The sequence below is a fragment of the Anabrus simplex genome, chromosome 4 (genome assembly GCF_040414725.1).
Source record: "Anabrus simplex isolate iqAnaSimp1 chromosome 4, ASM4041472v1, whole genome shotgun sequence".
Classification (NCBI taxonomy): domain Eukaryota; kingdom Metazoa; phylum Arthropoda; class Insecta; order Orthoptera; family Tettigoniidae; genus Anabrus; species Anabrus simplex.
In genome coordinates this window covers 304934749-304958584 of record NC_090268.1, presented here as the reverse complement: position 1 = coordinate 304958584, position 23836 = coordinate 304934749, and the positions used below count along the sequence as shown (strand labels likewise).

The window sequence follows — 23836 nt, the reverse complement described above, 5'->3', positions numbered from 1 at the left end:
GAGTACGTCAGTGACAGGATAATGAAAATTAGACTGAGAATGAGGAACAAAATAAAAGACTTTCAACAATTGTATGCACCAGAGACAGGAAACAAAAAGGAGGATATTGAGGTATTCTTGGAGAGACTAGAAAAGGAGATAACTGGTGTGGAAGTGATTATAATGGGATACTTAAATGCACAGACAAGGGAAGAGAGAAGTAATTGGACCATATGGATGTGGGAAAAGAAATGAAGAAGAAGTGAAACTAGTTGAGTTTTGTGAGAGGAATGGGATGATATTAAGCAACACATGGTTTTGGAAGAGAAACAGCAGGAAAAATACCAGATATGGCTGGGGGTGACAGAAGAATGAAATCAGTAATTGATTACTTTTTTGGTGGGAAGGGCAAATCATAGATGTAACAGCTTTACCAGTAGAAACATTCGATGGAGACCACAGCTAGTTGTGATAGCAAAAATGAGAGTGGGGAAAATGGAAAAATTAAAGAACATAAGAGATAATAACATAAAAGTGAGAAAATTAAAAGATGAGAATGTACAGGAAAAATTTCTGGAGAGACTGGAACAACAAATTCCAGTTACTGAAGTAGGAAATGTGGAAGATGAATGATCCATCTTCAAGAGGGCATTGGTAAGTGGGATAGAACATCGACGGAAGTGAAAAAGGAGACACCGTGGTGGAATGAGAAGGTGAGAGAAGCATTGGAAGAAAAGAAGAAAGCATGGTAAGAATGGAATAGAGATATGAAAGAAGAAAGCAAAAGGAAGTATCTTGATAATAGAAGAAAATGTAAGAAATTAGTAACAGGAGAAAAGTTGATAAGAATTTACACGAAAGATGGAAACTGATGGAGCTGGCAGTAAAAGAACGTTGTATGGAATTGTACAAAGTAATAGGAAAGAAAGAGTTGATACAAAGCTGATGAATGAGGATGGCAGAGAATTGATAACAAATTGAGAAGAAATAAAGAGAAGATGGAAGAAGTATTGTTATAAAATGCTTTGTGCAGAGGAGACGGTAGTAATACAGTGTGATGACTCAACAGTAGATGATGATATAACAATGTTAGAGGTGTAATTAGCAGTCAATAAAATGAAAATGGGGAAGGTACCAGGGATGGATGAAATTAGTGTGGAAATGATAGAGGCTGCTGGACCTGTGGAACTACAATTGGTGTACAGATTGTTTAAAGTGCATATGGAAACAGAAACATGTGCCAGAAGACTGGGAAAAGGGAATAATAATACCAGTCTTTAAGAAGGGGGACAAGAAAATGTGTGATAACTACAGAGGAATCACACTCTTATCACAAGTGGGAAAAATATCCTAATGGAAAGGATATTAGAGAGGTGAATGAAAAGAAAGGTACAAGAAGAGTTGCAGTAGGAACATTATGGCTTTAGAAGTGGAAGATCTACATTGGACCCAATCTTCAACATGAGGCAATTAATGGAAAAGATTTGGAAATATGGAAATGATCTGGTCATGACATTCATAGATGTGACAAAGGCTTACAATAGTGTTCCCAGGGAGAAAGTTTGGGAAACCATGGTCAAAAAGAGACTGGGTACACCAACTGTAGAAATGGTGCAAGCATTGTGAAACAACTGCATCAGCAATGTAGAGACTCCGGTTGGAAAGACGGAATGATTTAGAACTGAAACTAGATTAAGACAGGAGTGTGTGCTGTCATCTCTTTTGTTTCTAACAGTTGTGGAGGAAATTGTAAAGGAGACAAAGGAGGCATATTAGAACGGGAAGATGAAGTTATTTCTATTTGCAGACAATATTGTGGTCTGGGGAATGAACAGGAAACAATTACAAGAACAATTTGATACACTGAACAAGAAAATTGAAAAGTATGGTATGAAAATCAGCACAAAAAAAGGCAAGACCATGGTGATATCAAGAGAAAAAAGACAAGGGAAAGGCATTGTGAAAATTGGTGGTCAAAACATTGAAATTGAAATTGTGGACAGTTTCAAATACCTAGGTAGTCAGTTAATACAGAATACAAGGCTGGACATGGAAATTAGTGGGAGGGTGCAACAGGGAATGCATTCTACCAAAGTGTAAGAAACCGTGTCTGAAATAAGGAAGTACTGAGGAAGTGTAAAGAGATAATGTGCAAAATGTATTATGTACTCATATTGACTTATGCGGCTAGGAGCTGGATAGCGACAAATAGGGAAGAGAGTAGATTTCAAGCCAGCAAAATGAAATACCAAAGAAGTACAGTAGAAAAGACAAGGAAAGACAGATTGAGAAATGAAGATGTGAGAAAGAAAGTCTGAATAGGAAACATATATGAGAGAATTGATAGGAATATACTAATATGGTTTGGACATCTACAGAGGATGGAAGAAAAAACAATACCAAAACAGAGAAGGAGATGGAGTTCAAAGGAAAAGAGAGTGAGAGGGAGACCTAGAACAAGGTGGATTAATTCAATAAAGAAGAGTGCAAGAAGAAGAAACCTGGACTGGGGCAAAATGATGGAAGAGGAATGGAGGAAGGTGGAGAAGTACCATAAATGCCCCTACCTGGCAGGAGCTGGATAAGGGGAAAGGAGGAGGAGGAAGAGGATGATCTATGATGTAAAGTGGGCCATTCAAGTGACTTAGCTTACCAATTTGTGGAGTCTGATTTGCTGGTGCAGGCAGTATTGCTCCCAGGGCCACTATGAACATCGTCATTATCACTAGGTTTAGACATGAAAGAAGCATCTTGTTGGGATCCGTTGGTGATATCCAGAAGGACAGTAATGTCATTGTGCCAAAAACTGAAAGAAAGAACAAAACTAAATTCATATTCTTCTCAAAATGAGTTGCATCAAATGGCTGTTAACCAAGGGAATCTTGTAACAGGTCATATTTGTTACATTTCTTTTCTCTGTAGTTGTTTGAAGCTCTGCATTGTTAACAGATGACAGACGACTAGGTTGAAGAATGTGAGACAAATCGTTAACCCTCTTGTGCACACAAACCTCATATGAAATCACTAGCATGTGTCTTATTTAGTGCATCCTTTAACATTTCCCTTTAAATATGCTTTCAGAATAGACTCAGCACTTCACTTAGACCTCGTGTGAGGTGTGTTACTAGTTCCACCTAAATCTAAGAAATGGAAGTGGGAAATAGTGAGGTGACCCCTCAAACTGTTGTGGTTTATATGTGTCACGTGTGTTAAGTTACTGAAGTAAAACCTTCCATATAAAGTAAGTTTAATCAGTGAGTAAGAATGTTTTTAATTGTAAAATAAGTATTCTTACCAATGATACTACTATTTTTATTATTCATATAATATATTACCATTATATTCCCCAAAAATGTAGTAACCTCATATGAGGCCCTTACAATTCTCAAAGAAAATTGACCTGTAATTTATTTTAGAAAAATTGATTGTACTTTGAAAGCATTCCATGAATAAAATATGAGAAAAAATAGTGTGCTTTAAAATGAAGTTACATACATGAGAGGACAACTCAGGATTAAATAGGAGGGGGCCAAGATACACCCTTGTGCCTTACCAGAAGAACTATTGAAATTGTTAGACAGTTCAGACCAGTCTTCAGTTGTCTTCATGAGACTGAGTGAAACATGTTTCTATCATCAAGAGAGGATTTAAATTGTTGTATCATTGCCTTCTGCCATGCACTACATGTCTCTCCACTCTTCACACTTCCTGTGCTTTCATGCAAACACGTGATGGTTACTGTATTTTCCGCAGAAGCGTTAGCAGGATGGCATCTCTTTGCGAGTATAGAATCCAGGGAACCTATTGCTTAACACTGAGACTGTGTTTTAAAGTTGAAATTAGCTGGTGTTTTGTACTGTAGTAGTACAAATTGCGTATGGTTTGTACAGTTTACGAACTTCATCATGTAGATCCATATTGATACAGTTAAAACTTAGAAACAGTGTTAGGTTTTGGTACACCCAATCAATACAAATCACTTCACAAGTCAACTATTTAATTAAAAACATATTAAAAATGTTTAGAGACATGTTTCATCTCTATTTGAGACTTCATCAGCCATAAAATATTGTGGTAGATTACAAAACTCAAATCAGAAACGAAAAAAAAAAAAAGAAGGAAGAACCCAATGTCTTTTTAAGGACTATTTGGGAAATGGAAAAGATAAAAATATATATACATCATTTACATCATCATCATTATATTCTTCTACCTTTGTTCAAAGAGAAAAGCAAGCCATATAAAGACAGTGTGCAGAATATTTTAACACCAAATTCTCCCATTGATATGGATCCTGAAAGTTCGAGATTATACAACCTTATTTTCGGATCGAGAGGAAAGTTTTTAAAAAGACATTTCATCTATGATGCTTGTTGTTTAAAGGGGCCTAACAGCGAAAGTCATCGGCCCGACATTTCATCTAGATTAGTGAGAACTGGTATGAATTTATATAGAGATACACTCGTGGATTAAATCAGAATCATCAGTCACCACATTCATGACAACTGAAATATTTCGACACAAAATGGTGTGTTGGCCTATGAGCAGGAAATGGATTTCTGTGTAAATACATATCTATTTAGGAAACTAAAATCTATATATATATAAAAGCAAGTTGGTCTGGAGTGATGTATATATAAATATTTAAAAATGAAAAAAGACGTGAATTAATGAGGCACTTCCAGAAATCTCAGAAATTTGAAACTTGGTACGGGAGAAGCTGATGACCCCAGGATCTCTAGAAAAATCGAAAATTCTCAAAATTCCCTCAAGGGAGCATGCTGGGGGGCCTCGAATTTTGGGCTCAGCATAAGAACACAGTCGTATAATTTATCCAAAATGACAACCTATAGGTTTCATGGGCTTAAAAATTTTCGGGAATTTCCTAATTTTTATTCCCTGTCCCCCCAAATCAAGATGGCGGCACAACCTGCCAGACGAGGTAGAAAATCAAAATTTGGTGAAATTATAGCTTTTGGTCCCTAACCGACAGAAAAATTCCAATATGTTCAAATTTTTCACTTTTTACCCCCAAAGATATCGAAATATGGAGGCAATTTTAATGACTGTGCAGACATTCCTTTTGAGCTATTTGTTGGCTAAACGGTAAGTTGTATCACAAAACGGATGGCACAATCTCCCTTCAATTCGGAGTGATCTACAACTTTGGTCCTATGACATTTTGTCGTATCTCTCTCCCTTATAGGTTGGATTTGGCCGTATTTCTGGATTGTTTGTAAATTTGGTGATTTTTACAAGTATATTTCATTGTTTGAAACGTATGAATGATAGGATCATCAAGTTAGGTTTGCACATTGGCACGATCAAGGGCCATATGTGGACCAAATTTCATGATTCTAGCTTGTACATAAGTAGGTAAAAAGTAATGTAAAATGATACAAATGTACCCAAATTTCACCCTATTTAAATTTTGAACTCAATTTACCCGCTAAATAGGGGAGACCGGGCGAGTTGGCCGTGCGCGTAGAGGCGCGCGGCTGTGAGCTTGCATCCGGGAGATAGTAGGTTCGAATCCCACTATCGGCAGCCCTGAAGATGGTTTTCCGTGGTTTCCCATTTTCACACCAGGCAAATGTGGGGCTGTACCTTAATTAAGGCCACGGCCGCTTCCTTCCAACTCCTAGGCCTTTCCTATCCCATCGTCGCCATAAGACCTATCTGTGTCTGTGCGACGTAAAGCCCCTAGCAAAAAAAAAAAAAAAATAGGGGAGATACGAGGAAATGGTTCAGAAATCAACATGTAGAGCGATAAATGAGGCGTCTGATGGCGCAGACTGTTTGTTAATATCATGCACCGTTTAGGAGTTATGAATCTCGAAGTGGAAGTCTGCACTTTTCAACGTGCTCTTGCTTATCCGTCATCTATATATATTATGGTTAAGTTTGTTAATAGTAACCTTAACCTTATTAAGAATGTGTTTAGCTGAAGATGTTCAGTATTTGAACGAAACTTGTCCTATGTTTTTAATAATTTAGCAATAAAGTAAGGATGAGATCCTATAATTTTATAATTGCTTTTAATGTATTGAATAGGTGGAAATCAAATTTTTATTGTTCTGCTTTAACAGACTTTCAATACGGAATAATGAGGATAATCTCTTGCAATATAAAAGCAAGTCGGTCTGGAGTGATGTATATATAAATATTTAAAAATGAAAAAAGACGTGAATTAATGAGACACTTCCAGAAATCTCAGAAATTTGAAACTTGGTACTGCAGAAGCTGATGACCCCAGGATCCCTAGAAAAATCGAAAATTCTCAAAAGTTCCTCAAGGGGACACGCTGGGCAGCCTCAAATTTTGGGCTCAGCATAAGAACGCAGTCGTATAATTTATTCAAAACGACAACCTATGGGTTTCGTGGGCTTAAAAATTTTTGGAAATTTCCTCTTTTTTATTCCCCGTCCCCCCAAATCAAGATGGAGGCACAACCTGCCAGACGAGGTAGAAAATTGAAATTTGGTGAAATTATAGCATATCATAGGACAACCTATTTATTGCTAAATGTGGCCAGAAAGTGCGTCTTATCGTACAATCCTTTCTTTCGATTTAATGTACTGTTTAGCAGCAGTTATTCTGTAAATGAAGGTAAACATCCATATACTTCCGTATGACGACTATATTCTTTCATTGACGTCGATTTGTAGCGATCTAGAAATGGTTTGTCTGCCATTGTTATTAAATACTTTGCAAATCGATAGTGACTGTCAGAATGCGGGCGTTGGCTATTGTATTCACTCCTCCCCACATTGACTTTGACAAGCAATAAGAATGGGGTCGTCCTCCATCTCCTGTGCACTATTTTAATGCATAATTCGCTTCTCGGTTCGACTAGCTATTTGTTTTACATCGCACTGACATAGATAGGTCTTATGGCGACGATGGGACAGGGAAGGGCTAGGAATGGGAAGGAAGCGGCCGTGGCCTTAATTAAGGTACAGCCCCAGCATTTGCCTGGTGTGAAAATGGGAAACCACGGAAAACCATTTTCAGGGCTGCCGACATTGGGATTCGAACCTACTATCTCTCGAATACTGTATACTGGCCGCACTTAAGCGACTGCAGCTATCGAGCTCGGTGGTTCGACTAGCAGAAGACAAGGGAGCGTGAAATTTTTTCAAAACTCTCTTACCCGATCCTGTTTGTCAGTAGGCAAGGGTGTCTTCCATTATAAGCAAATTTACCCATCTAAAATGTGACTGACGTTAGGCATAGTGGCCTACTATTATAATGGAAACTCACCAATTCGGTGTGACTGGCAGTAAGCTGACTGGCATTATGTAGAAAATGCGTCTGCCATTATAATGATAAGAACGCAACTCACTTTTGACTGGCAGTAAGGAAGGTCCTTGCAAATATATTAAAATTTCCTCAACTGTAATCTATCTGAAAAGTAGGAAATGGGATCTGCCATTGTAATGAAACCTCCCCAAATCGATTTTGGCCTCGCACTAGGCAATGGGGCCTGGTGTTAAATGAATATTACCAACTTCTTTGTGAATTGCAGTAGACAAGTGGACTTGCCATTATCATCGCAATTCCACAAATCACACTTTCATTGGAAACAACGTCTGTGGATTTCACAATGCTGTTTCTCGGATAAAGCCAAGACACACCCAATTTAAAAATCTTTTCACTTCATATGCAGTAATTTACTTCGATATCTGTATACAATGTAGAGTACCGTAGCGAAGCACGGGTACATTTGCTAGTTAATTATATTTTGTATTATCTTTACGAATCATTGTGTGTGGAATTGAAAAATGCCGTACTTACTGTATTTTCCATATTTTGGAATTTAGCACATATGTTCCATATTCTTAGTCATTAAAATCAGTGTAGTCCATACTTTGACTAAAATATGTTAAATTAAAAGACTGTGTCTGTCCCATAATTTTGTAACTTGGGAAATCCCATTCATGAAGTGTTTGCCAGTGGTTTCACGATTATTTCGTAACTTGGTCGTTCCCTTTCATTGTTTCATACTCCCATCTAGTTCGCTTACGAGTCGTTCACAGTTTGAACTAGCAGAGAGACGGATTCCAGTGTGCCGGGCTGAGTGGCTCAGATGGTTGTGGCGCTGGCCTTCTGACCGCAACTTGGCTGTTCGATCCTCATTCAGTTCTGTGGTATTTGAAGGTGCTTAAATATGTCAGCCTTGTGTTGCTAGATTTACTGGCACGTAAAATAATTCCTACAAGACAAAATTCCGGCACTTCAGTGTCTCTGATAATCGTCAAAAGGTAATTAGTGGGACGTAAATAAAACCCCTTATTCATTATTGGATCATAGTATTCCTGTATGTACTACTATGTCTACAGGTACAGTATGTTCAGTTGTTTATTGATATTCATTAAAGACTTACAATACACTTAGGCCCGGGTTTATTCAACCTCAGTTAACATTTAACTGACATTGGTTTAAGACTAACAATCTGTTAAACTCTCAGGTCTGGTTTATTCAATTTCATTTAAAAGAACACTAAACATGGTGTTTGTTAACTTAGCATTAAAAATTTAGCAGCATGGTTAAGATTCTTGCATTCATCCAAACATTTCCTGGGAACTGTTAGCTAACACGGTGTTAACTCTCACAAGAGTCATGATTAATGATAATCTAGAAGGCAGTGGCAGAACCGTACAGTTTGTGAGCGCACTTCGATCTGCTTTTGTTTGAATACCACTGTAAACCAAGGCGCATGAAGTCAACATTTGTTTGAAGTTTTTGTCTTGACCGTGAATTTTCAGTTGCTCTATAGCCCAATATGGAAAAAAAAAAAAAAAAAAAAAGCCAAGAAGAGAATGTGTGGTCCAAATTTCTCTTATTTTGGAAATTTTTTCCAAGTATATACCAAGTGTTCTTCCTAGGACCTTTTTAATAGGCGCACCATCCTGCCGTTTTTACAGACTGCCCACTAACATAACCTAGATATGTGTTAGTTTCATAACATTAATACATATTTGAGTCAAATTAAAATGTAAATACTGCAAAACTGTTTGTTTAAATGATAAATCTTCATTATTATCAGCACAATTGCATCAATTACATCCCGAGTTCAAATATTTAGCTTGACTATCACGTAGTATCATGCGCGAGCAGTGTCCAGATTAGCATGTGAGCACTATATTCCGCATGGCACTCTACAGCAATCGAGCGGTTAAGACCTGGTGTTACATGATGATGAACGAGCAGCAGAACACGAGAAGTTCAAAATACCGTACTTTTATGTCTTGTTCGTGATAACTTTTTTTTTTTACTATTTGCTTTACGTCGCACCAACACAGATATTTCTTACGGCGACGATGGGATAGGAAAGGTCCAGGAATGGGAAGGAAACAGCCATGGCCTTAATTAATGTACAGCCCCAGCATTTGCCTGGTTTGAAAATGGGAAACCACGGAAAACCATCTTCAGGGCTGCCGACAGTGGGGTTCGAGCCCACTATATCCAGGATGCAAGCTCACAGCTGCGCGGCCCTAACCGCACGGCCAACTCGCCCGATCATGATAACATTAAAATAGTTCAATTTCTTTTCAGTTAATGTTCACCTGACTGATATTATTGTTAATGCTTTGAGGGGAATAAACTGAAATTTGATCATATTAATTTTTACATAGTATTTCCCGCCCGGCAGCTCATTCCTGCCACCCGGCTGGCGAAAATTTCTGGCGAAAACACTGAATTACCTGTTAGAGAAAGTAAGCAAACTAATGGAGCCGTGTTCAAATCTAAAAGTGACGCTTGGCAGAAAATTTGCAGTGCATTCAATCTATATACTGACGTTGGTCAACGTAAGCTCAAGCAACTGAAACAATTGTGTGAAAATCATCTCTTCCGTTTGTAACTCTTTCCGGAAAAGGCATATCATATTCCAAATATTCAAGATACAGAAGTTCTGCATCTAATGCACCTGCCATATTTTGAGCTAACTGTGAATTTAACTGCTTGAGCATGGGCAGTTAAGTTAACCGAGAGTTTAATGGATTGTTAGTCTTAACCAATGTTCATTAAATGCTAATTTGGTTAAGTTCACTGTTAAATTCTTTTAACAGGCAGTCAAATGTTAACTGAGGTTGAATAAACCAGGTCTCAGTTAACTTAACTGCCCAGGTTCAAGCAGTTAAATTTTCTGTTATCTCAAAGTATGGCAGGTGCATTAGATGCAGAACTCCTGTACCTTGAATATTTGGAACATGATAGGCCTTTTTCAAAAAGAGTTAGAAGAGATGATTTTCATACAATTGTATCAGTTGCTTGATCGTACGTTGGCTGTCGTCAGTATGTGCATTGAATTCACAACAAATTTTCTGCCAGGCATCAGTTTTAGCTTTAAGCACAGATCTATTAGTTTGCTTACTTTCTATAACAGGCATTCAGTGTTCTCTCCAGAAATTTTCGCCAGCCGGATGGCAGGAAAAGCAGCCGCGCGGGAAATACTACGTACAAAATTAATATGATCAAATTTCACTTTATCCCCCTCAGAGCATTAACAATAATATCAGACAGGTAAACATTAACCGCAAAAATTGAACTGTTTTAATGTTATTATCAAGAACAAGACATAAGAGTATTTTGAACTTGCCATTCATCATCATGTAACACCGGGACTTATCGTTCGTTGCTGTGGAGTGCCATGTGAAATCTAGTGCTCACGTGCTAATCCGGACAACACTTGTGCATGATATTATGTGACAGTCAAGCTGAAGATTTGAACTCGGATGTAATTGATACAGTTGTGTTGACAATAATGAAAATTTATTATTTATATAAACAGTTTTACAGTATTTACATTTTAATTCAGCTCAAATATGTATTAATGTTATGAAACTAACGCATATCTAGGTTATGTTAGCCAGGCAGTCTGTAAACACGGCAGGGCAGTCCCAGGGAGAACACTGGTATATACTTGGAAATAATTTCTAAAAGGAGAGAAATTTGTACCAAACATTCTCTTCTCGTTTTTTTTTTTTTTTTCATATTGGTCTATAGAGCATTAGAAAATTCACGATCAAGACAAAAAATTCTAATAAATGTTGACTTCTCACGCCTTGGTTTACAACTATATTCAAACAAAAGTGCATCAAAGCACGTTCACAAACTTCATGGTTCTGCCACTGCCTTATAGATTCTAAGTGATCGTGACTCTCGCGAGAGTTAACGCTGAGTTAGCTAACAGTTCCCGGGAAATGTTTAACATGCTGCTAAATTTTTAACACTATGTTAACAAACAGTGTGTTAGTGCTCTTTTAACTGAGATTGAATAAACCGGTCCTTAAAGTAGCACAGCCAACCAGTTAAAAATTAAAAAGTTAAATATCAGAATTTTAAAATGATGGTTTGTCAACTGACATTACGATATTATTTTGTAATTTGTGTCCGTATATAGTGATATCTGCTCAAAGATTTCTGGTGCAACAACACATTTCAACTAGTAAACATCAGGCTAACAAACAATGAAATTTCAAGCAGGGAAATTTTGTTTCTGAAACAGCCAACAACTTCCAGTGTAATATCCAAATTCAACACCGATCTCTGCCATGTTCTCATCTCAGCTGACATTCCTCCCTTTAAACTGAATAATTGGTGGTACAGAGAATTCCTCAAGAAATATACGAAACGAACTATCTCGGATGAGTCAACGTTCAGAAAAACCTATTGTTCAACCAAAAATGATGAAACTGTTCAGAAGATAAAACAAGAAGTTAGAGACAGTCCATTACAGTTTCCATTCACGAGACCACAGACAAAGAAGGCAGGCTACTTGGCAATGATGTCATTAATTTGTTACGTGAAGATTACTGTAAGCAGATTCTTTTAAACTGGGATCTTCTAGAAAAGTGCAGTAACAAAACTACAGCAACACTGTTCAGTGAAGCTATGGATTTTGTGTGACCACAGGGCATAAAGAATGGTAAAAGTGTTACTTTTTATTAGCGATGCTGCACCTTATATGATAAAAGCTGTAGAAGCATTGTCTGTTGTATATCCTAAGATGACTCATTTAACTTGTGTAGCACATGCCTTTCATTGTGTTGCAGAAGTGCTAAGAGGCAGTTAGTCCAAAGTCGATTTGTTGATTTCCTCAGTGAAAAATCTTTTTCTCAATGCCCACATAACAATTCATCTTTAATGAAAGAAATGTGCCTGGAAATTCCATTGCCACCTAAGCCAAATCTAACTAGGTGGGGTACATGGCTGCAAGCAGTTGAATATTATGCTGAATATATACACTCTATTAAGAATACTCTATGATGTGGACTCAAAGACGCAGCCTCAGTTGAAGCTGCAAAAACAGTTTTCTTCAACACAAGTGTCAGGAATGACTTAAGTCTATCATGCATCAAAAAAGCACTGAAAAGGCTTCAAAACTCTCATCTGTCACATTCTGAAAGTTTCAAAATTGTGAATAATGCTGTTGAACAACTGGATTGTGGTAGAGGTAAAGTTGCAAAGGTAGCAAAACTGAAAGTGGAGATTGCACTTTCAAAGAACCATGGATGCGAAGAAATGGGAAATGTTGCTGCAATGCTGTGTGGAGATTTAAGTATGATGTTAACAATGGACTTAAAACCAGTAAACATTGTGAAGTTCAAACAGGCTCTCATTACCTCTTCTGATGTTGAATGCAATTTTAGTCAGTTTAAATATGTCCTCAGACAAATAGGTGACGATTAACTTTTCAGCACTTAAGAGAACGTTTTGTAATCCATTATTTTGGTAACAGAGAATAAAAGATTGTGTGTTCTTTGAAGTAATATTATGAGGGCGAGTCAATAAATAAGTCGCAAAACTGAACTGAGGCAAAAATAATCAAAGTAACTTTCTGACATTTATTTCACTTTTCCACATATTCACCCTGTACATTCAGGCACTTATCCCATCTCTTTACAAGTCCTTGAAAGCCAGCAGCAAAGAAGTCCTTTGGTTGTTGTCGCAGCCAGTGTGTAACCTCATAGATCATAGCATTATCTGAATCAAAATGACGACCACCCAAACGATGTCATGAAATGATGTCATCAGTCGTCACACGCCGGTCATTACGGATGAGTTGATCCACGCGCTGCAATGTGGTTGCAGTTGACACCTCCGCAGGGCGACCAGGATGCTCCCCATCTCTGATGCTTTTCCTTCCATGGTTAAACTTCTGGATCCAATTGAACACAGCTTTCCGTGAGAAACAGATTTCACCATAGACAGGATGCATTTCACGATGCACTTCTTCTGTAGACAGTCCTTTGGCCCACAAAAAATTCACAACTGCACGCTGTTCTTCTTGTGTACAGTCATGCAACACATGTGCCATCGTGCACTAACAGCCCCTGACTGACTGAGTGCCTGAGATGTCGTACGACAAGCATATATATGCTGCCATCTGCTGGCAAAACTTGCATGCGTAATTTCAAATGGTATAAGGCACACACATGTTTGCAACTTATTTATTGACTCACCTTCGTAAAATGAGAAGTGCAACATTATGTTTAATGTAGGCGTGTCTTGTTTAGCTTCACTGAACTTACATATTAAATAGAAAATATCATTTATTGTAATTTTAAGTCCGTATATTATTCCATATTTCCATAAAAATAATTGAATATATATTTATGTATTTAATTAATTATTAGTACATATCAATCCATTCCTTGCTTATGAACTACATTAATGTAAAATAACTACATTTATAACTGATCAGTACGCTGTGTATATACATCTCCTGCATGGAGCAACTCAGTTTATTTGTATACTAGCTGATGTATCCATGCTTTGCTACGGAATTCTATATTGTATAAAGAATTGTAGGTTAGGTAGAGTACATGTTGTGACCAAGACTGTATTAAATTGCATAGCTCTTAACGTTACCCTAGAAACGCGACGGAGAAATCACCAAACGTCTTTTCTCATATGAAGACTGCGTTAGGGAATTTTCATTGTAATAGTAGGCCCGCTTGCCTACCATCAGTCACAATCAGATTGGGGAATTGCATTATCCCTTTCAGACTGAGTACGCACAATTGTGCGGGTTCGTATTTTAGTTATCCCTGACCGTATTTGAGGTTTTTTCGGCGCTACACCGGACTGCAGTGATTGTGCAGGACACGTGGCGTGTATTTAAATTGATTTTAGTATGCGCTTGACCGCCAGGGCGAAGGAAGAAGAGTTTAAAAAGCACAGTTGATCGGCGAGATGGCAGGAAGCAGTAGTGCCGAAAGTAAGTATTTATTTACTGCGTTTATATTAATCTAGAAGCTTTACTGAACACCGGAATATATTTAATGAAGTGTGTACTTTGGTTAGTGAACGTAAATTTTGAAGCTACACCATCGTACGTGATACAACGAGGTTTTGAATTTTGATACGCACAATTGTGTGGGTCCTGTTTTTCGGATGTTAGTTTTTATTTTGTAAAATAAACTATTAATATGTGTATTGAGGAGCATTTTAGTCAGTTCTTGACGTACAAACAAAAATTCACACCTCCAGTTTTCTTTCAGGTCTGAAAGGGTTATAATGGCAGACACTCACTCTCCACCTGCCTTTTTACATCCTCAGAAAGACTGTCTTAGTGGTTTTCCCAACTGAGATGAACATAGGTCATTACAATGATGTCAGTAAGAATGGCGTGAATAAAAGCAATGTTTCACATGAAATAAATAAATCAAATGAAAAACCACACATTTTCTCACTTTTAACGAACAGAACTACGCTGCCGATCTAACAGTCCAAAGTTCCAGAGCTGGAATGACCAGACCGCAGACAGCCGTGATCCGTGAACACTTTTAGTCTTTTTTCAGTGGGGGGTTGTTCGAATAGTTGAGAGTCCCAGGGCAAAAACTATGCCCTTTTACTCATCTGTTTCCTAGGAGTACCTGATGAGTCAGAAGATCTCAATTTACTATACTGGCGTGGGAAAGATCTATCTGACTTGGAGGCAATTTTTTCTTCCAAGCCAGAGGAGAAACCCCCTCTTTACTGCTAATTTTGAATAAAATGAATGTAGAATTTAATGAAAGTGAAGAGAAAGAATCTCTTTTTATGAAACAGCTCTTTACAGGGTTGAATTTTGAGTTAGTTAGTGAATTGTGGTGCTATAATTTGGAATATGCCTAAATTGTAATTCTAGACCAGGTCACTACTACTACTACTACTACTACTACTACTACTACTACTACTACTACTACTACTACTACTACTACTACTACTACTACTACTACTACTACTACTACTACTACTACTACTACTACTACTACTACTACTACTACTACTACTACTACTACTACTACTACTACTACTACTACTACTACTACTACTACTACTACTACTACTACTACTACTACTACTACTACTACTACTACTACTACTACTACTACTACTACTACTACTACTACTACTACTACTACTACTACTACTACTACTACTACTACTACTACTACTACTACTACTACTACTACTACTACTACTACTACTACTACTACTACTACTACTACTACTACTACTACTACTACTACTACTACTACTACTACTACTACTACTACTACTACTACTACTACTACTTGAGCCTCTGTCTTAAGGGTGCACACTGCTCGTTCAAAACAGCGCGTCAGAGTAGGAATCGAATAGCTGGAATACTATGCTGAACCAGTGAGTTACCTACCAGCAGTACAGTATCAGAAAATGTATGCTAAAGAAGTTTTCTAATTCCCGCCAATATTCAGTCAGGCTGTTATGCTCGGTACGCAGCAGTAATCCCATCTATCGGAGTTGAGCGGCAGCATAAGAGGCAAATAACATCACCACAAACAATGGTCGCTGTAATATTATTGTTTATCAATGTTATGCACTTTCAGTATCATAGTCAGTACGGTAAAATTGAATAAAACATAAATGGTAGGAAATTGTATTCTCTATAACTTTTAGTATGTAGTACTTTTCAATAGGACCAATAACATAGGTACAATATTTTTAAAAAATTTTAGGCACCTTCCCCTAAACTACAATTTTATACAGGATGAATAAAATTGTTTATAACTTAGACTTTAGTTTCATATTTCCTGACTCTATATACTGACTTTCATTAAATTCTGTTAACCTATTTTGTCGTGGTTCGGCGCTGGTATGAACTTGGCAACAAAAATACAAATTCATGAATATCTATCTTATCAAAGCCGGTACAGTAACAATGTATGACATAAATGATCAGAAATTGAATTCTATATAACTTTAGTTATGTAGTATTTATCGATAGGAGCACTAGTAATACAAATATTTGAGAATTAAATGTTAGGCTTTCCCCTAAACTACCATTTCACCCAGTGTGAGTAAAATGATTTATAGCCTAGATTGTAGTGGCTTATCCCCCGACTTCACATGCCGATTTTCATTAAATTCTCTTCAGCCGTTTTCTCATGATGCGTCTACATACATACATACAGACAGACAGACAGACAGACAGACAGACAGACAGACAGACAGACAGACAGTCAGACAGAAATTACGGAAAAGTAAAAAGTGCATTTTCTTGTTGCTATGGACATGACCGATACAGAAATACCATTCTTTTCAAATTCTGAGCAATGTACAGACAAAACTCTTATTTTATTTTATATATATAGATACTGTATTGAAAATAAAATTTGGTTCTCCCTTATTTTGAAATTTAATAAAGTTTTATCAGGTCAGCTTTGAACAGCCCTGGACAGTTTCAGCTTGATGAGATAGTGTATTGACTTGTCATAATTATACTCTTGAGAAACTAATGGAAGAATTTTGTAGAATCTGTTGGTTGTCTAGTTGTACTTTGTCTTAAAACGATGATCATTAGCACAACCAGATCCCACAAGTTCAATGGAATGAATCCAAAATCTGCCATTAGAAAGCAAATACAGTATTGTATAGGACTAGAAAAATAACAGATTTTGGGCTTAATGTTTATCTTTCAAAGACAGAAAGAAAATTATTTTTTGATATATAGACATATACATACGGTACTGTATATTGTATGAATTACATCTCTACATTGAAGCACAGAGATGATCCAATATTTAGTTGTTTACATGAAGGTTTTATAATACCATCCAGCTGCTTTTACTTATACAGGGTGTTCTCAAAAATGTGGAAAGTAATCAGGGCATGAATAGTATATCCCCAAAACAACACAAAACTTCTCTATGGTCGGTCTTTTATGAGTTACAGACATTCCAGAGTTTTTCTGGTCTTAGTGGTGATAATAACTCTGATGGCTCTTCAGCTACCAAACAGCATGTTTTTTAGTGTTGATGGGAATTTTGCATGATGATGTTATAAATGAGGGAATCTTACATTATTTTTATCATGGAGGGAGAAAAAGCATCATCAAACTCATGATGGTTAGATGTTAAATGAAACAAGACCTTAAACATAATATCTTACTCCAAAATTATACAAAATATCCGCTCAATTCCAGATGATAACTATGGATTGGATTTCTTTGACCTAAAATATCTGGAAATATACATGCACTTATGCCCTAAAGAGTACGAATGTTTGACATAAGAACTTGGAAATATGTCACAACTAAAGTTCATTATTTTCCAAAAATTGCTTAGAAAAGACATTTATTGTGTTCATCATTCTAAAAAAAAAAAAAGTAGGTATCAACTCCTGTTTGCCCTATAAAAAATAGAATAAACTGAATTAATTTTTCCTGCAAAAATATGTATATAACCAAATTTACTGTTTACTGTAGGGGATACAAAAGGATTCTCAGAAAATTATCCAGCACCTGCCCTCTACACAACTAATGCTTTCACAGTTCATTAACAGGGTCACTAACTCCTCAGAATTACTGCCTGGCAATAACAGGATTTGAACCACTTAACAGGAAATTTTCGAGAGTGGTGTAGGCGAGGCCGACCAGCAGTAAATTGGCCGTATTACTTTTTAAAAAAACCTTTCAGTGTTGACAATTTACAACCTGCAAAATTAACTTTAATTAACCATAAAATATTTCTAAAGAAAAGAAATCCAAAATAACCAAACACTAGAATTTGACATTAACAGTACAAAACATGTGAATATTACTTGAGGAACAAATAAAACACCAGCAAGTAGTTGCACAGTTTGAGCCATGTAATTATAATTTTGCATTGGGAAATAGTGGTTTCGAACCCTACTGTCACCAGCCCTGAAGATGGTTTTCCTTGGTTTCCTATTTTCTCACCAGGCAAATGCCAAGGATGTACCTTAATTAAGGCCACAGCCATTTTTTTCCCCCACTCCTAGCCCTTTCATATCCCATTTTGGCCATAAGACCTATTGTTCTGACAGACTGCAGAACCTCATATTTATAGATTATGGGACTTAGTTTATAAGGACATTTTGTGTTTCTTAGAGATGCCCTGTCCATGACCTGATTACATCCCACATTTTTGGAATCACACTGGTAGGGTCAGCTATGGTGATTCTGACCATATGGAATATCTGTTCACCTCCCATTTCACTCATACAGTGTTTACCAATAATTAAGTCAGTATTCCTGTAACATAGAGAGCATAATGGTCTGTAAAAATAAATAAAAAAGCCAAATTTGTTTTCATACCTATCATAAGGGTGAAAAGGGAGACAGAAGGAAATACTCATGGTTGGAACACCCCACCTGATCCTATATTAACTGCATCCAAGTGAATTCCTGTCCGTATTGAAATAAGAAATATTGTTACCTAATAAAGGGACATGTAGAATCGTTTTGTATGCATGGTCCTTCCTTCGAAGTGAGAGACGGATACTTAAAGCTTTGTTGTCTTTCAGCTCTGTTGTCGTGTTTATCCAGGGTGTTTCCAGATTTGTTGGATCAGCCTCTACGGACAGAATGTCCCACTCCGAACTCAGATGTTGCTCATCTTTAAGCTGAAAAATTTAGTGTTGTTATTTAATACATAAAGATTATTACAACTGTAAGTCAAAAATTCCATTCATACTATTGTAGCAGAAAACATTTCTATTCAAGAAAATTACACTGAAACAACAATAAACAAAGCAAGACTGCTCTAGAAATAGTGAGCAGATTTAGATACACTATGAGCCAAAAGTCTTTGGACACCCCACTGAACATGCTCTTATTGACGTACAGCTATGCATCTGAGGGTACGTAAGTAGAGGCACAATGTGTTAACATTATCAGTGTTTTTCCTGTCAGAATGAGTCAATGTAGAGACTTGAGTGAGTTCGAATGGAGCATGATTTTAGGGGCCTACAAGTTTAGGCATTCCATCAGAGAGATTTCACAACAGTTACATGTGGCCAGGTCCACTGTTGGAGATGTTATTGTGAAATTGAAATGTCACGGAAGCACTAAATCCAATCATCACTCTGGTAGGCCTAAGAAATCAACTACCGAGCTCGATAGCTGCAGTCGCTTAAGTGCGGCCAGTATCCAGTATTACAAGTAATAAATCTCATTGTAGACCGTATTGGACATCAGATATGAACATTAAAACAAGAATAATACTTAACACCACCTTTCCAATACTTATCTATCCTATATTTAGGAAATAAACATTACAACAGGCGTTGTAAGATGGGACATGTTTCGCTTAACAGTAGTAAGCATCATCAGCCGAAAATAAATCTTAGCCTAAAGTTAGGTCAGGGCCCTGAACCTAGTATCCTTAACATATATGGCACCCTAAGAATCAACATTTATATTTATAAAATGAAAATAGGCTTAAAACTAGTGTGAAAAAACATGGAATGTTACAACATGGCTAAGAGAAAAAACACAATCGAGTTGAGACAGAGGATAAGAACAGAAAGTAGGCTATAATACAGAGCTGGTAGTGAAATAATTAATTAAATAATTAAAATCATTAGGATATCATTGTTACCAGTCAGTCAATCAGAATAATCAAACATAAAAACAAGCATGGAAATATATAAGAGTGTTCATCATGGCTGAGTTAGAAAAAACACGTAATCGTGTTGTCAGAGGTAAAAACATAAGGTACAACATAGAATTGGCAGTGTAGTATCAAGCTCATGGCTGCCAGTCAGTTAATAAGAATGTTCATATATAACAAAACATAATGGTTATATTCTTTAAAGTGAAGAAATAATTAATCCCACTCTTGTATAGATACGTGAGAACGGGCGAGAGAAATCATATGTTGCAGCAGACATGGAGTAGTAACACTTCAAACAGGATTGATCACGCCTGAAGCCGCTTCATTTTTGCTGGGAGTTCAAGACCAAACGGAAAAAATAAGATGCCAAGTGCGTGAACTGAAATCTCTTATGTTGGATGAGCATTGAGCGGAGACATTAGCCGTTCAAGCCTCCTTGTCGTGTTGTCAGAGGTAAAAACATAAGCCTCCTTGAACGGCTAATGTCTCCGCTCAACGCTCATCCAACATAAGAGATTTCAGTTCACGCACTTGGCATCTTATTTTTTCCGTTTGGTCTTGAACTCCCAGCAAAAATGAAGCGGCTTCAGGCGTGATCAATCCTGTTTGAAGTGTTACTACTCCATGTCTGCTGCAACATATGATTTCTCTCGCCCGTTCTCACGTATCTATACAAGAGTGGGATTAATTATTTCTTCACTTTACAGAATATAACCATTATGTTTTGTTATATATGAACATTCTTATTAACTGACTGGCAGCCATGAGCTTGATACTACACTGCCAATTCTATGTTGTACCTTACGTTTTTACCTCTGACAACACGATTACGTGTTTTTTCTAACTCAGCCATGATGAACACACTTATCTTGTTTTTATGTTTGATCATTCTGATTGACTGACTGGTAACAATGATATCCTAATTATTTTAATTATTTAATTAATTATTTCACTACCAGCTCTGTATTATAGCCTACTTTCTGTTCTTATCCTCTGTCTCAACTCGATTGTGTTTTTTCTCTTAGCCATGTTGTAACATTCCATGATTTTTCACACTAGTTTTAAACCTATTTTCATTTTATAAATATAAATGTTGATTCTTAGGGTGCCATATATGTTAAGGATACTAGGTTCAGGGCCCTGACCTAACTTTAGGCTAAGATTTATTTTCGGCTGATGATGCTTACTACTGTTAAGCGAAACATGTCCCATCTTACAACGCCTGTTGTAATGTTTATTTCCTAAATATAGGATAGATAAGTATTGGAAAGGTGGTGTTAAGTATTATTCTTGTTTTAATGTTCATTTCAGTATCCAGTAATCGGGAGATAGTGGGTTTGAGCCCCACTGTCGGCAGCCCTGAAGATGGTTTTCCATGGTTTCCCATTTTCACACCAGGCAAATGCCGGGGCTGTACCTTAATTAAGGCCATGGCCACTTCCTTCCAATTCCTAGGCCTTTCCTATCCCATTGTCGCCGTAAGACATATCTGTGTCAGTGTGACGTAAAGCAAATAGCATAAGAAATTAACTGATACGGACTGCCAAACTCTAAAGTGTACTGTATGAACCAATCGTCAGACATCCTTGTCAGCTGTTGCAGAGGGCTTCTGTTGCAGGTCATGGACAGAGATCGGTGACAGTACGATCCATTGAGAGGTGATAGGACTTGGTTTTTAAGGTCATGTTGCTGCCCAGAAGCCAGTGATCACACAAATGAATGCACAATGTCGCTTAGAGTGGCGAGATGGAGGGACTCTCTAATGGTTCAAAGCAAGAGGAATAGACGGCATAACTGTGATGGAAGAAGAAAGACAGAACCGAGTGGTGGTGAGCTTTGGTACATTACCCGCTCCAGTGTGTGTCTGGAAATGAGATTGATTAAAGAACTGTTCAACCTTGAATTTCTGAACTGTAGTACTGAAATATAGACATGCCATCTTCAGGCTGCATAGCTGACAGCTCATAACATAACATACCTCTTCGTGGCCACATGAATAGAGGCAGTTTGCACCCCCTAAATGTTCTGAAATACTCTCTACCATGGCATTTATCAACCTCAAGAGATCAGGACCAAACTGTATCTGGTTCAGACGAATCACTGGGTATGTGAAGATCTCTTGTATGAATGGGAAAAAAGATTAATCAGTCACTCACCACTCATCTGCATTTATGATTGCTGCTCATGTGGCAGATTCTTTAGCAGTTGTTTTCCTAGTCTTATCTAAACTTTTTTGAAGAAGTGGGAAATTATCGAAGTATTCCTTGGTAAATTATTCCACTCCCTAATTCTTCCTTTAACCAAATATTTACCCCAGTTTGTCCGCTTGAATTCCAACTTCATCTTGATCTTTCTTGCTTTTAAAAACTCCACTCATGATTATTCGTCTACTAAGGTCATTCCGTGCCATCTTTCCACTGACTGCTCAGAACACACCTTTCAGTTGAGCTGCTCATCTTTGTACTCCCAAGACTTCCTAGCCCAAAGTTTGCAACATTTTTGTATTATTTTCTTATAAGTCATCCAGTACATATCATGCTGTTTTCCTTTCATTGTTTTCCAGTTCACAAATCAGGTAATCCTCGTAAGGAACCATACTCAAATTGGAGTCTTACCAGTGACTTACATGCCCTCTCCTTTACATTCTTAGTACAACCTCTAAATACCCTAACTACATGTAACCTTTATTTAAAATCCCATTTATGTGATTACTCCAATGAAGATCTTTCCTTATATTAACACCTACATACTTACAGTGATCCACGTTGGGTACCTTAACTGCATCAACACAGTAATTAAAATAGAGAGAATGTTTCCTCTTGATGAACCTGACTTTTCGCCCTGTTTATCATCTCACCATTATCTGTTGTCCTCCTCACAGCACTGTTCAGATCTTTTTGCAGTTACTCAGAATCCTGTAACTCTATACAGTACATCATCATCTACTAAACGACTTACATGATTCCAGTTCTTTACTCATATCGTGTATTAATACAAGAAAACATAAAGGTCCGATAATACTGCCTTGTGGAACCCCCCCTAATCATTACAGCATCAGATAATTCTTCACCTACTCTAATTCTCAGAGTTCTTATTTCTAGAAATTTAGCCACCCATTCAGTCACTCTTTTGTATATAGCCCTCACTTTTGTCAGTAGTCTCCCATAATAATAATAATAATAATAATAATAATAATAATAATAATAATAATAATAACGGCGTAATAATATTGGCGTATGGCCTGCAGAGAGGCCTGGTGCGGGTCTTTTCCTCGTACGCGGCCTATTAGGCGACTTGCATGTCTGTGAAGATGAGGGCCCTACCTAGGATGATTTCTAATGCTGAAAACACCACACATACCCATCCCCCGAGCCACTGGAATAAACCAATTAAGGTTAAAATCCCTGACCTGGCTGGGAATCGAACCCGGGACCCTTTGAACCGAAGGCCAGTATGCTGACCATTCAGCCATTGAGTCGGACAGTAGTCTCCCATGAACTACCCTATAAGAAACCTTGGATAGGTCAATAGCAATACAGTCCATTTATTTGTTATAGTGGAAGCTATTTCTTTTCAGTTTTGATTCAGTTAATTTATAACAGTTATGTTCTTCAGTCTGGTTATTTTCTAAATTTTATTTGTTCATAAATTATTTTCAACAGACTAAAGAACTTAACAGTTATTTAAAAATTTTAAAAAACAGTCCATTTAACTGCCTGAATCTAAAATATCTGCTATATCTTGCTGGAATCCTAGAAGTTGAGCTCAGTGGAATAATGTTTCCTAAACCTGAACCACCACTTATTAATTTTGCAAATGTCTCTAATATAATCAGAAAGAATGCTTTCCCATAGCTTACATGCTACATATGTCAAGCTGACTGATGTGATTATCTGCTTTATGTTTATTTCCCTTTCTTTGTACACTGGGGCTCCTGTAGCAACAGTAATCAAATAAGTATACTT

The 23836-nt window shown here is 37.2% G+C and overlaps 2 protein-coding genes across 7 annotated transcripts in view; one reads left to right on the top strand and one right to left on the bottom strand.

Moving 5' to 3' along the window:
* The window catches only part of Use1 (Vesicle transport protein Use1), a 195817-nt gene that overhangs the window by 44679 nt on the left and 127302 nt on the right, over positions 1-23836 (top strand). The gene's annotated exons all lie outside the window — the stretch shown is intronic.
* The window catches only part of LOC136871922 (acetylcholine receptor subunit beta-like 2), a 116894-nt gene that overhangs the window by 16804 nt on the left and 76254 nt on the right, over positions 1-23836 (bottom strand). For both annotated transcript variants that reach the window (XM_067145650.2, XM_067145651.2), the window contains exons 7-8: positions 18693-18879; positions 2633-2785 (exon numbers count right to left, since the gene is read on the bottom strand). In XM_067145650.2, the coding sequence (XP_067001751.2) occupies positions 2633-2785; positions 18693-18879 (340 nt within the window). The remainder of the gene's footprint in view (positions 1-2632; positions 2786-18692; positions 18880-23836) is intronic.